Source organism: Pteropus medius, unplaced genomic scaffold (genome assembly GCF_902729225.1).
Source record: "Pteropus medius unplaced genomic scaffold, Ma_sr-lr_union100, whole genome shotgun sequence".
NCBI classification, from domain to species: domain Eukaryota; kingdom Metazoa; phylum Chordata; class Mammalia; order Chiroptera; family Pteropodidae; genus Pteropus; species Pteropus medius.
The window spans coordinates 8,244,719-8,258,594 of record NW_024349799.1 but is presented as its reverse complement, the minus strand read 5'-3'; the positions used below and the strand labels follow the sequence as shown (position 1 = coordinate 8,258,594).

Below are 13,876 nucleotides of genomic sequence, written 5' to 3'. Positions count from 1 at the left end.
ATCTCCTTGGATGAGTGACCTTACTTTCTTCTTATTACTACCTTTGTGATAAAGTGTGACACACATTCCACCCCTGCTTAGGGATCTCAGCCCCGGGCAGTTTCAAAGCACAAATTCACCAACTTTCCCAGAAGCATGTCAAAGCCTCCTGGAATGGACTTCCAGGAAGCCCCAGATGGGCCCCGATGAAGAGTACCTAGCTTCATTGTTTAAGCTCTTACTCTGAATTCTAAATTACACAGAGGAAGTTTTTTTCTTTGGCTACTGTTCCTAAAGGCACTAGGGAAACCAGTGCCAAGCTGTAACGTAGCAATGCACAAAGCATTTTGGAATGCTCCTGTCTGATACTTGCATTTCCAAGAAAATGATTAGAGAAAAATAAGTTGTGAAATAGAACAATCTAGATCATCCAGGGGAATTCCCTAGAGAGCCAATGTTTATATATCCTCCTGCTCTATTGCCTTTCACCCACATTCCTTTCTGAGTATAAATTGGGGCTGGGCTCTGTGTGTGCATTCACATCAAATGCCAATATGAAGACAGGCACGGTCTTTCTTCTAGTGGTTTTCATCACTCTGGGGATGGAGATGGTCTGCTCTCAGAGACCTTCCAGAGGTGAGAGTGCTGAGGCGGGTCTTACCAGAGAGTAGAGAAGGCTCAGAGCCCAGCTTCAGACCTGGGAGTAGTTTGGCACAGAAGCAGGCAGTACGCCGACTGCAGAGTGGAGTTTTGGCATTGATCAGATCCATTTCTTTTGACCTACTCGAGCAATCACCCTGCATTCCCATTCTTCTTATCAGGTCAGGTTGGGTCTGATTAGAAGTTGGGTTCTCTCTAGGTAGGAAATTTGCCTTGGGTGTGGGACTCCAACAGAGAGTAGCTGTGGGATGAACATGGGGTGTGTGAGGTGGGGAGATGGCTGTCTGTGATCAGAGATTTTCTAATTTCTTCTTACAAAGTGGTAAGAAGTGGGTTATGACAGTGCAGGTTTCTTGCCTGCTGGGACTGTGCAGCCCTTGGAATAGGTAAAAATTCTCCCGAGGGCTTGACTGTGAAAATAGGGGCTGAAGAGTGAGAGGGAGGAGTACAGGAGCACAAAGGAAGAAACAGCAGAGGTGGAAGTTCTGCCAGAGATGAGGCTTTCAGACTTCCAACACCAGTTCTCATGCCTGTTTTAGTGACTGTTCCAGACTCCACAAAAAAACATTATATGTTTCAGGATCACAAAGATCTGGAGTCTGCCCAGAGGTGCCCAAAGGAGTCTTTGGGATTTGTGCTGAACTGTGTGCAGGAGATAGATCATGTCCCAGGGGAATGAAATGCTGCAGCAATGGATGTGGTCATGTCTGCGAATATCCTGTCTTCAGAGTGAGTATATATCACTTAAGAGCTGTCCAAAGATGCAAACAACTTCCCAGTGGACTTTGCTGATGCTCATGTGTCCACTGCACACAGGAGTCTGGATAACTCCAAGAGAAAGGGGCTGGAAATAAATGGCAGAAGGACATCTAGTTGCATTATCTAAGGCCCTCTCCGAGAAGAGAAGCCCTATCCCAGGACAATCCAGGGATCTCTCAGTTAAGACAAGTAACCACGATCCTAGATTCATAGGCCATTAATAACCTCCTTCCTCTCCCCCACCAACAGGGCTTATTTCTTCCTGGAAAATGGGTGATCATGGGAGGAGGAGAGAAAGGAAAGCGAACCCCAATTTACTGAGTATCTCCTGTGTCAGGATTTCTACTAAGTTCTGTGGGAGCAAAGGGAAGAGTTCTTGGGTAGGTGGGTATAGGGAAAGTTGACAGAGACTAGAGAACATTTAATGGAGAGCTTAAAAGATGCATAATTTGCTGGAGGAAGGAAGGGCAGTTGAGATGATGAAAGAAATGTGGGCCCTCCATTGGAGATGGGAAAGTGACTGTGGTGGTAGAAGGTGCAGCATCGCAGGGGCATGACAGAGGGTCATCCAAGCCAGAGTCCAAAGAGGAATGAGCTGCCTGACAAAGAGTTTGGTAAACTGCTGGAGGTTTTCGAGTAGAGAAAATGTCATGATCGAATTTGTCTTTTTAGAAGCGTGGAAATGATGACGGTGTAGTAACTATAATGGAAGGTTAGAAGGCATGCTTGGAGACCAGCCCCAGAAGATTTCTTATGAATCCAATGCTTGGTATACCAGCAAGACCCTTTCACAAACCATTCCTGGCTATTCTCTATCCCTAGAATTGCAGCTCTAAAAGATGAAGATCTAAAATGTCAGACTGATTGCTTTCTAAAGAGCTTGTGTCCAAAATAAACTGTATCTGTAGCATTATTTAGTCTGTGTCATTCTTCCCATTTGAGCATTCTAATGGACCCTCTGTGGATGAGCAGGACCATATACACTGCACTAAGCCCATGAATATAGGCACTCAGGATACCAATACATCAGAGGCAAGGTCCTCTCAACTAGTTCTTTTCCTCTTTCCATGTCCATGTCTCTAGACAGGGCAAAGGGCATTCTGTGAATCTGATTTTTATCAAGCAAATTAATAATAATAATAATAATAATAATAATAATAATATAACCACCTAGCACATAGCAGACCTGTTGGAGCAGCCTTTATTAGGGCAAGACTCAGAAGGAACAGGAGCAGGAGCTGCAGTAAGTGGGAGATATCCCATTCTAAGGCAACACACTGACATTTAGCAGGAACACATGCCTAACTCTAGGGGAGCAACCCTGGTCCTTGGGATGTGGGGCTTTGCGTGGCATAGGCCAGGAGTGCCGGCTCCTGCGCTGGAGTGATTAGGAGTTAGGATATTGTTAGGAGATAGGCTCTGAGGGTGGAGCCTCTGAATCAGACTGTATCTGAAGCAGAGGATAAACTCAGGTCTCCCAAAGAAGCCCTGACAAAAATGATGGTCTGGGCTGGCTGCTACAATCTTCATTCCCCAGGCCTCTCGCTTCACTTCTTTCTACCTAGATTCCCCCGCTTAACCTGCTGAATTTTGTATCCCATATCTGCATGTCCTTGTTCCTTACACTGCTCTTGCTTCTCATACAGCACATCTTACAATCCAAATGGCCTATGGCCTCACCAGCCTGTACATCGGGATGCAGACATATTAGCATTGATATCTTCTTTATTGGTTGGTCATCCACATCCCAAATCCCATCACGCTCCAGTCTTGCTTATTTATGGGGGTTCACCGTACGTGCAAACATATTGATAACTTTAATTTTTTTACTCATTAAAATATTTTGAACATCCCTCGGCATACTTTATTTTTAACTTTTTATTATGGCAAATTTTAAACACATACAAAGCAGACAGAATAGTATAATGATAGACCACGTACTGATCAGCTTCAACCCTTATCAACATGTGATCTTTCATTGCTAATCTCATCCACTTCCCCTCATCCCATGTTATTTTGAAGCAAATTCCAAATAATATGTAATTATTTTATTACATATTATTTCTACATGTATCTCTAAAAGATAAGAACTCTTTTTTATCATATGGTTTATCCTACCTTTTTAGTTATTATTTTATTTACTATTATAGTTTTATTCCCTCTTTATTAGCTATATGATCTTTCATTGTGTAACCTATTTTATTTGTGTAATCTCTGTCTTCCTTTTCCTCTCTCTTACTATATGTTTCATATTTAGAAAGGTTTATATATTTTTTCTTTTTGATATCCTAACTGCTTTTCTCTTGCTGCTTTTAATATTCTCTCTTTGTATTTAACCTTTGGCATTTTAATTATGATGTGTCTTGGTGTGGGCCTTTTTGGGTTCCTGAATTTTGGGACTCTCTGAGTTTCCGGGGGTTTTATGTCTATTTCTTTCACCAGGCGAGGGAAGTTTTCCATCATTATTTCTTCAAATAACTCTTCAACGTCTTGTTTTTTTTCCGGTACCCTTATGATACGGATATTTTTACCTTTAATAGTGTCCCATAGGCTCCTTAAATTATTATTATAGTCTTGGCTTTTTTCTTGCCATTCTGATTGAGTGCCCTTGGCTTTCGCATCCTCTATATAGGTCATTTGATCTTCTTCTTTATTCATTCTGTTTATTCCATTTAATATACTTCTCATCTCAGATAATGTGTTCTTCGTTTCTGACTGGTTCCCTTTTATAATTTCTATTTCTATTTTTATTTTTTCTATCTCTTTGTTAAAGTTCTCACTGAATTCATCTACACTTCCCCTAAGTTCATTGAGCATGTTTATAACCAGTGTTTGGAACTCTGCATCTGTTAGATTGCTTGACTCCATTATTTCTGGATCTCTGTTCTGTTCTCTCATATGGTTTCTGCTTCTTTGTCTTCCCATTTTGGCTGCCTTTCTGAGTCTGTTTCTATGTACTTAGCAAAGCTCTCAAATTTCTCAGTCTTATTAGTGAGGCTTTGTGTGGTAAGTGTCCAGTAGCACAGTCCTGAGCGTGGTTCAGCTGCAGGCCAAATTTAGCCCTAGCCTGTGCCTTCCCGGGGCCAGCTGTTAAGATTCAGCAAGCAATCCACAGATGGTGTGCCTATAGTTGCCTCAAAAGGCCACACCAGAAACCGAGGCCAGCTGCCACCATTGTGAGTCTAGGCGCTGCTCAGCAAGAGGCACCTAACTAAGAGAGGACACACCTGGATGTGGCTTGGGTGGAGCCCTGAGTTGGGGGAGGCAGAGTTTCAGGGAATCCTCTGGGCGGAGTGACCTCTGTTATCCAGTTTGATGGAGTCTCTGCTATGGCCACACTGAGTCCACGCACTGGGAGGAGAGTGGGCTCAACAGAGGAACAATAGATACTGCTGGCACTTCTGTATAGAGTGCATCTCGCCTTGGCTCTCACTGCAACAACTCAGTGTCTCCCAGTAAGTCCCTGGTGCCCCCCGCACAGCCTAACTGGCGCTGGTGCTCAGAACGAGCAGGTCTGTCACTGCAAAAGTCCGCTCGTGGACATGGCCCCTTTAAAAGGCATCTGATGCTGCCACAGCTTCAATACCACTCAGCCTCTCGGGACTGGCAGACTCGCGTCCTCACCCTGTCCTACCTTCTGCTGTTGCAGAGTGATTTCTTCGTTCTCTCCCTAGTTATATGGCTTGTTCATCTAGATCCCAGGTGATTTTTCCTTGCTGTTTGCTCCTTGTTTCTGTCACAACTTTGATTTGGTCGCCAGAGGGACGAACAGAGAGAGCCTTTATTATCTACACCATATTTTTTTTCCTAGAAAGGTTTAGATTTTTAAGAGTTACCTTATACTATGGCTTTTATGTACCATCCTCGGTCCTTTCTTTTCTGGGATTATTATCAATAGATGTCCTACTCCGAGTAATAGAATGATAGTGAAAAGTAGCTAATTTCCTCTTTTCCTCTTCCCCGCTCCCTTGAACCCCCAGCAACTTTATTTAACATTGTCTTGATTCAGGGCGAACACTTGGTAAGTTATATAAATGTCTAATCACTATGTCGTACACCTGAAACTAATAGAATATTGTATGTCAACTGTAATTGAAAAATAAAAAAAAAATAAGATTATCTTGATTATTCTTGATTTTTGGAATTTTGATATAAGTTTTAGAATCAGCTTATCAATGTTTATTTAAAAAATCCTAAGATTTTGATTGGAATTATATTAAATTTCAATTTGGGGAAAACTGACATCTTCATAATCACAAGTCTTCTAATCTATGAACATGGCATATCACTCAATTTATTAGAATATTTTAAAGTGTTTTCTTAGTAATGTAGTTTTTTTGAACATAATTTGTTAGATTTATACTTAGGTAATTGTTGATATTAGATGTCATTATAAAGACATTTTTCAATTTTATTTTCGAACTATAAGACTTAAAAACGCCTCACTGAGTCTTTCCTTTCGTCAGGCATCTGTGAGCACCAGTGCAGAGGAAGCAGGGTCTGTGGGAAAGGAAAACGGTGCATCTGGAAGGGTTGTGGTCACGTCTGCTCCCCCATCATTCAGATAGGCAAGTCGTGACTCCCACCCTGGCCTGTCCCGGGAGAATTAAGAGTTTGGTGTTTTCTGAACTTTCACAATTGTGCTCGTCCAGAAATATGGCAGAAATACACCCGAATGTCTGAGGTCTCCCTTCCTCTGCTGCTGCCCTTCCTGAGGGAAAGGTTGGTCATGAGGCCCTTTTTATCCCAACATTTTCAAGTAAAAGAACCCTAAAAAATTTTTTCACTTAATCTTTCTCAAGGAATACATACTCATTATAGAAAAGTCAGAAACTACAGAACAAATTGATGGCAAAATGTGCCAGTAATCTCATTACAAGGAGATAAACATACTTACATGTTTGTTCATATCCTTATGTATATGTATATATTCAGAGAGTGTGGTATAAAATAATCATTGCATTAAACTCCATGATCATTTTAAAACTTTCCCTTTTATTTTTTACACTCAATAATAAGTAGTGAACAGCTTTCCACGACTGTGGATGTATTTCTACAACTGTTTTTTCCCAAAGTCTTCAAAGCATTTTCATTATGGATATATCATGTTTTGCTAATTAATTCTTGACTAATGGACATTTAGGCTTCTCCAATATTTGCTATCAAAGGATTCCCTTGGAACTAAATCTTTTGGTGCACCCTTGATTATTTCCTTAGGAAATGTTCCTAGAAATTCTGGCTCAAAGGGCATGCATTTTTTTTTTCATTTTTACAAGTTTTTAATAAAAATTATATATAAGATTACTTTACCCCTGTATCTTCTCAATTATCTCTTTTTTATATTTGCCCTTTTTCTTTCCTATTTAGAAGGATTGGCTTTACTTTCAAGGATCTTTTCATGGTCTTTGTCCAACTTTAGTCTAGTAAAAACCACCTTGCTGAGGTGAATGCCCACATAAGCAGTTGTGTCATTAACCTTCTCCCACTGCCCTCATTCAAGGTAGATAACGTATTTCTTCCTGTAAACCTGGACTACTTTGCCAGTTTGCTGCCCTTTGTAGTGTCCTTGCACAACCTGAATTTCATCATCTTTTTTGATGGACATGGATCGAACATTGTACTTCTGTCTCAGCTCTTTGGAAAGAAAAGAAGACTTAATCTTCCTGCGAATATGTGAAGGTGCATTGAAATGCCTTTTACGGTTCTTGCTCCGGTCAGAAGTCAGAAAGGGATTGAACTTCATACTGGCCGGTGGCGCTTCAGTGATGACCACAGAAGGGAAGAGGCTCACACGCTGCTTCTGGTTCTATAAGTTTACTGGGCATGCATTTTTTAAAATTGGAAGCTACATTGCCAATTTGCTTTTGTGAGGATGTATTGTTTACACCAAAAATTTGATAAACTCCAAAATGCTGGATATATTTTAGTTTTCACTTTTTTTCTACAATAATAATAATTTCATATAAGTTTTCAGTTTTAAATCATATACTTTTAAAAACAACTTCAATTGTATTTATGAAATATTGACTTGTTTTTAGGGAATGTTTCAATCATTATTTGCAATGAGTTGGCATCCCCTAGAAAGAGAAGAGAGTAAAAAAAACAACCTCTCTGTGCCAGGTCTTTTCAAATATACTATATATATATTTTTTAATCTTGAGAGCTTTAGGTATGAGAAATGTAGGTATTCATCTCACCTCTATTTTACAGATGAGAAAACTGAGGCATGGATCAGGTACTTTCTTTTCTTTTGCTCACCTTGCCATGATTCTTCTCTACCCTCTTCCTTAAATCACTTGGATCACACTGTAATCAACGACACCAGGAGGCTATTATACTTAACGGTGTCCCCAATTTGCACTAAAGATTGGTGTCCCCTCCATTCGGGGAAAGCAAAGCCTGACTGCCTGCCTGGCTCAGGAGCAAAGCCTGGGATGGCTTTAACCCCATTGCGCCATCTGCTGGCTCTCACTGTCCAGTGCATGACCTAACCAGCAGTACCAGCTAGAGGCGATAATGTGGAAATATCTGTAAATCTCATACTTTTTCATTTGATCTCCATAACACCTTTTTGAAGTAAATATTATTACTCTTACTGAGAATTCTTAGAAACTGGGTCTCAAAGCACATAAGTTAATAAACGGCAGTTAATAAATGGCAGGGCTCATCACTTCCAAAGCCAGAACACTCTCTACCACACCATGCTGCCTCCCTCAATGAAGTAATTATGAGGGAACACTATTTATATCATTCTGCATTTTCCTCCAAACCATTCAAACTTTGAGAATAAAAACACCCAACATCTTTGCATAGAGTAGCCACAAGTGTGTGCTCTGGTGTGGCAGCTGCTGGCCATACTCTGACTGACTCTCATGGCCAAGTTCCCCATCTGGGACCCCTTCTTCCTGCTCAGACTCATCTTTTCCCGTTTTCTGAAAAGCTCAACTGGAACAAACAAGCTGTGCCCCAGTGGGGTTTCCCCATCTCTGCTGGCTGGCCAGGCTTTCTTCACAATCCCATCTCTTCCCCTAGTCAGGACGCACATAGCCCTAGCCTGAGGAGGCCATGGGGGCTCTGACTGGGGCAGCTCTTTCTAGGACATCATTGTCCTAGTTTGTGGGTGAACACAGCTGCTAGCTCCACAGAGACTTGGCAGTGGTAGTAGGAAGACATCTTTTCAAATCTTTCTTTGGAAATCAGACTTAGTTTAGATTCTATGTCCACCTTTTCCTAGCTCTGTAGTCTTGTATACATTGCTCAAGTTCTCAGAGACTCACTTTCTGTAAATTGGGATTAAGAATACCTACCTCACGGGCATCTGTGACAGATAAATGAGATCACAGTGTGGGCCATTTGCCTAGAGCTGGCACAATAACCAATAATCGCTAAATGGCAGGGAAAAAATCCTGGAAGCATGGGAGCCTGATATACCCCATTTCTCACCCTTGCACTGCCTCCACTGAAGAAACTGAGATACAGCAGATGATGGCCAGAGCCAGAGTGTCCTGGAGTCCTGCCAATCTCAAATTGAATCCCTGAGTTGTTGTGGACCTCCTCCTGTTATCACTTTGATCTCTGTTTGGAGGCTCATTGACAAGCCCCCATTCAAACCCACGGCCATGTATGCCTTTAAATATTTTGATTCTTATTTTCAAATTGCCCCACGAGGACCATTATAATGAAAAAAACGTTAGGCGACCCACGTAATGGTTGTAGTATCACACTGACCCAATTAAACTGCTTTGTATTTTATTGGATACAAGTTCCACATGTGTTTGAAAAATAGTCCCTTGTTCTTATTCTATAATATTTGGTGTCTAGGAGATTTTCGCAACCTCAGACAATCTCATGCTTCCCCAAAAGACATTCTCTGTGGGAAGAAACAACAAGTTCTAAGTTCCTGCCATTTACCAGGCAGGTTCTGAGATTATTGCTTTTAAATCTCAGAGTTACTCTGTAGAGTAGTTGATAGTATCACTGTTACAGAGATGAAGAAACTGAGGCTACAGCAGTGAAATGACTTACCCACAGCCACATAGAGAATGAATGGAAGAGCCCAGGTCTGTCTGTGCAGCATAAAGAAATTTGCACAGGCCCTGTACCGTGAACTCCATTTGCATAAATTAACAATATCATATTTTCTCATATGAAGTATCCTATTGTGCATAACATATTATATCTTTACAATTTAACATTGGTTATGGACAGCTTTCCATGCCAGCACAGATAGATCTCATTCTTTTTGGATTATGGGATTACTAATGAATGAATATACTGTAATTCGTTTATCCGATACCCTTTTGGTGGCCATTTATTTGCTTGACTTTTTTTTTGCTATTCTGCAGGTTGCTGTAATAAACATGAATTTATATTTTTGTCCACCTATGGAAGTGTTTCCTATAAAATAAATTCCTAAGAGTAAAGTGATAAGGTCAAAGGTTATGAATATTTGTTATCATAAATATTTTCTCTCCCTTCCTCTTCCCCTCTACTCGCTTTCTCTTTTCCTCTCCATTCTCCCCTTCCTTCTTTCCCTACCCCTTCTCTACATTCTCTTCCTCATTAACTGTAGGGACTTTCCTTTTTTCTCGGAGACAGAGAACTCATATTATGTTCTGCGTCTAGTCTATGCTCAGATCTCTAAGCCTTGTTCTTATATGTAAAGGATCACTTCTGAAATTTAGGAAACTTTTCTCTCAGCAGAGTCCTTGGTTAGCTTATTTAACAAAGTCTAATTTGAAACTCACTGCTGAGCCATGGCCCCTTTATTCCAGGTGGGTGTGCCCTCCCTGCAAAACAGGGGCTGCTGTTGGCTCAGTGATGGGGGAATCAGTGGGCAGCAAGAAACTGGGAAAAATCAGGAACCAAAGATACATTGGATCAGGAACCAAAGATACACCTCAGAATAATGTCATCTCCATTATGTCAGGCGCATTGTGAAAGCATTTTATAAACTATAAAGTTCTATATAGATAAACTTTTTCTATATGCCAAAACTTTTTTTGGCAGTAGTAGGCATTTTAATAATTCTAGAATTCATTAAAGTGCTAAAATGCAAAAGCTACCTCTTAGAAAGGGTACCATTCAATCTTTGCTCCATCCTTTTTCCGGTACCCACTCCTGAGACTTAAGTGTTTGATGAATCTTCTCTGGCAGGCATCTGTGAGCTCCAGTGCAGGAGAGACCGGGACTGTGGGGCCGGAAGACGGTGCATAACAAAGGGCTGCAGCAGGTTTGCAACCCCAACTCTACACAGGTGGGACCAGGAGCCCTGCCTGATTCCCCTGACCAGGTATCCCAGGCTTAGCCCACCTGGCCTTCCTAAAACTGGGCTGCTGCTCTAAAATGGGACAGAAACCCCTCGGTGTTCCTGGGACTCCTGCTTCCACTCCTGCCTTTCCAGAGGGAAAACAGGTCACAGGGCTGTGTGCCCAGTGTCACATTAATAATGACCCCTTAAAAAGACCTTTCATCATTTCCTTTTTTTCTCACAAGTAATGTTTATTATATACAAATCAGAAACTACTGATGAACCAATATATGTGTGTGTATGTTCATTATGATTATGATATAACTATTTTATATGTATGATATGCTTATATATAATCAATATTTTGACTGCCCAGAAAAATGAACATTCCAACAGCATTATGTTTATTACTTACATTCGTATAAATATTAATATTTTTATTATTATGTTTTAACCAAATACATGTTTATAACTTATGTTCTGCTGTGAGTACCTTTCACTGTCAACACTTATTTAATATATTTGATTTAATGTATTTAATTATTAAATTTAATACATTTATTTATTTACTTAATTTAGTTTATTCCACCATTATGAGGTAATATACCACATTACCTCAGTAAATCTCCTTCTAGTGGACATTTTAGGTAGAGTCTTTGTTTGGTTATTTTGTTTTTTGTTGCTATTCTAAACAAGACCTCCACGATGATTCTCTCGTTATATTTTGCATACCACCATATTGTGCCCAGATGCAGAAACTGAGGTTTCTTGGGTTTAAGTGACCCACGAATTGCTGGTGGTTGCAAAAACAGTAAGTGCAAAAACAGGCTGGTGCTTGGCAGAGTGGGAAGTGTAGGGCCCCAGAGCCTTCAGTCTCCCCTCTGCAGCTCGTGGGCATGGGGTTTAGGGCAAGGTACTTAACCTCAGGTTCCTCATCTACAAAATGAGGTAACACCTACCTCAGAGGGCTATGGAGAGGACTCAGTGAGCTAATGTTTGCAATGCATTTGGCCTTGACCCTAGCACATAATTAAAAAATAATTAACAGTAGGGAAAAGAATGAAGTAACAGGAAGCACTGTAAGTGGGTGGCAAGATCACACAGGATTAGGATTTTATCTCCAAATGTTGCTCTGACACTTGGGAAACATTTCATTTTTTTTAACTCTTAGTTTCCTCATCTGTGAAATCCAGAAAATGATATCTCTGTTACTGTGTCATGAGAGGATTAAACGAAACATATGAATGTGCATAGTATGAACATCTGATGAAGCCTAAGTGGTCAGAAAACCACTGACTGCCATTGCATGGGTTGTCCTGCGGCTGAACTCGTGGGAGCTGGGATGAGCAAGTCTTAGAGTCCACTTCTCCTCTCTCCCCTTTTCCTCCAAATGAGGCTATTTTCATTCATGTTGCCCAGAAGAAGGAAATGAAACAAAAATTGGAAAGGAGCAGATCAGACTCTCGGCTCTGACACGTTTTTTGATGTGGATCAACCTCTACTCTCAAATTACTTTATTTGTGTAAAAAACTCCATGTTTCAAACACAGAAGCTCCCCTGGAAAAGAAATAGACACTTCAGGAAGCCAGCGTTTGTATGGAGATGGAGCAGAGACCCTTTCTTCCTCTCCTCCCTTAACTGTCAGCAAAGCTCTACAATCACACAGGAGATGAGCTCCTTCACCGAGCAGTCTCTCCAGTGTATGCAGGGTTATATCACCCTCTAGCCATGAGCTGGGAGCAGGAAATCTGGGATCTGAACTCTCCTCCCATCTGGCTCGGGAGCCTCAAGACCAGAACCCCAACCCCAGTTCTCACAGCCAAGTTCACTGGGAGGTGAGCTTTTGCGCATATTGGCCCAGTTTCCCAACGCCACAGGGAAGCCAGACTCACAGCTGATCAACAGAATCCAAGGAGTTGATCTTTCCTGCAGGATTTGACACACCTTCCCTCTCTTGCACTTTTCTGCTGGGGCACAAAGCAGGATGACCCCACACCCAGTCCCCTAAAAAGGCTTTTGTTGCACATTCTCTTTAATTTGGCTCCCTACCCTAATTCCCTAACAACCTTTCTGCTTGATTCCCTGGACAGCTGGATCAGAACATTTGAGAGGTCCCTTAACAAGCTATACCTCAAATTGTCCTCCACTTTGCCCTCAACCGGTATCCCAGACCAAACCTTTGCTCCTTCAGAGTGAGTTTCTTTCCCACCCAATGTGGTTTTTTCATCTGTAAATTGGTGATAATTGAGGTCTTGATCCTGATATATGACTCCAAAAGCACAAGTAGCAAACTCAGCCAAGTCACTTAAAACAAGAGGAGACATTCCTTTGAACCAAAAGGACACTCGTTACAATGGCCACTTGGGCCTCTCAAGCACACCCTTGACCTCACTGCCTAGGATAGGATGAGGTTATGCCTCTGCTATGGCCAGGATGACAGGAACCTCTTCTTAAATCTAGTGACTTTAATAGTTTCTTCATGTCACTCAGTTTCACAGCTTCAATGACACAAGGTGGTTTTTGCTCAAATTAGCCTTTGATTAATTACTCCCCTGACATTCTAAGTATATGGTACATTTGTTCCTTCGATCCTGGGAAGGAAAGAGAAGGCAATAGAGTTAGCTATGTGTTGGACTTTAGGCACCAGAAAACTCTGGTCTTGGCCACTGCCAGTGCATCTGGGATGGTGTCACAAACAAAAAAGATCTCAGGAGGCACCAGGGTTTGGAAGGCTGAGAACCAATATCAGATGGAGGCCCTAACTGTGATCCACATAGGGTAGAAGGCCACTCCACACACTCAGGAAGCAAAATGCAATCTTCGTAGGTGCAGAGGTGGTGAGCATTTGAAATGGTCACACTCGATGGCAACAAAAATGCCTGGAGGTGAGGGATCTGCTTTCTCAGATGTTTGTGGGCTTCTGCCCTGAAGGTCGGCCATGAATCTCCTCCTCAAAAGCCCAGTCATTGTGCTTCCCAAAAGGCACTTTGAGCCATCAGACAGATAAGTCCCCAGAAGAACCAATCTGAGAGTGTATTTAAATCCACGTGAGTATATGTGTCTGTTGGGGAATCACAGAGAGAGTATTTGATATGGACTTCAGGGCCAGGTCTGCCTAGATTGCAATCCAGCACCACCACTGACAGGCCCTGACTTGTGAACTAGTCAGTTACAGTTTCTGAGCTCCGACTTCCTTGTTTCTTAAATGGGAATTACATACCTCTCAAT

At 41.5% G+C, this 13,876-nt stretch overlaps 1 protein-coding gene and 1 pseudogene across 1 annotated transcript; one reads left to right on the top strand and one right to left on the bottom strand.

Annotated features, from left to right (window-relative positions):
- The first annotated feature begins 479 nt into the window (after nucleotides 1-479).
- LOC120620880 (WAP four-disulfide core domain protein 18-like) lies at nucleotides 480-2,311 on the top strand. The gene is made up of 3 exons (XM_039885933.1): nucleotides 480-615; nucleotides 1,220-1,368; nucleotides 2,071-2,311. The coding sequence occupies exons 1-3, from the start codon at nucleotides 534-536 to the stop codon at nucleotides 2,113-2,115; spliced, it is 276 nt and encodes a 91-aa protein (XP_039741867.1). The 5' UTR covers nucleotides 480-533; the 3' UTR covers nucleotides 2,116-2,311.
- A 4,393-nt stretch (nucleotides 2,312-6,704) lies between these two features.
- On the bottom strand, nucleotides 6,705-7,147 carry LOC120621152 (60S ribosomal protein L26-like 1; annotated as a pseudogene).
- Nucleotides 7,148-13,876: the final 6,729 nt, after the last annotated feature.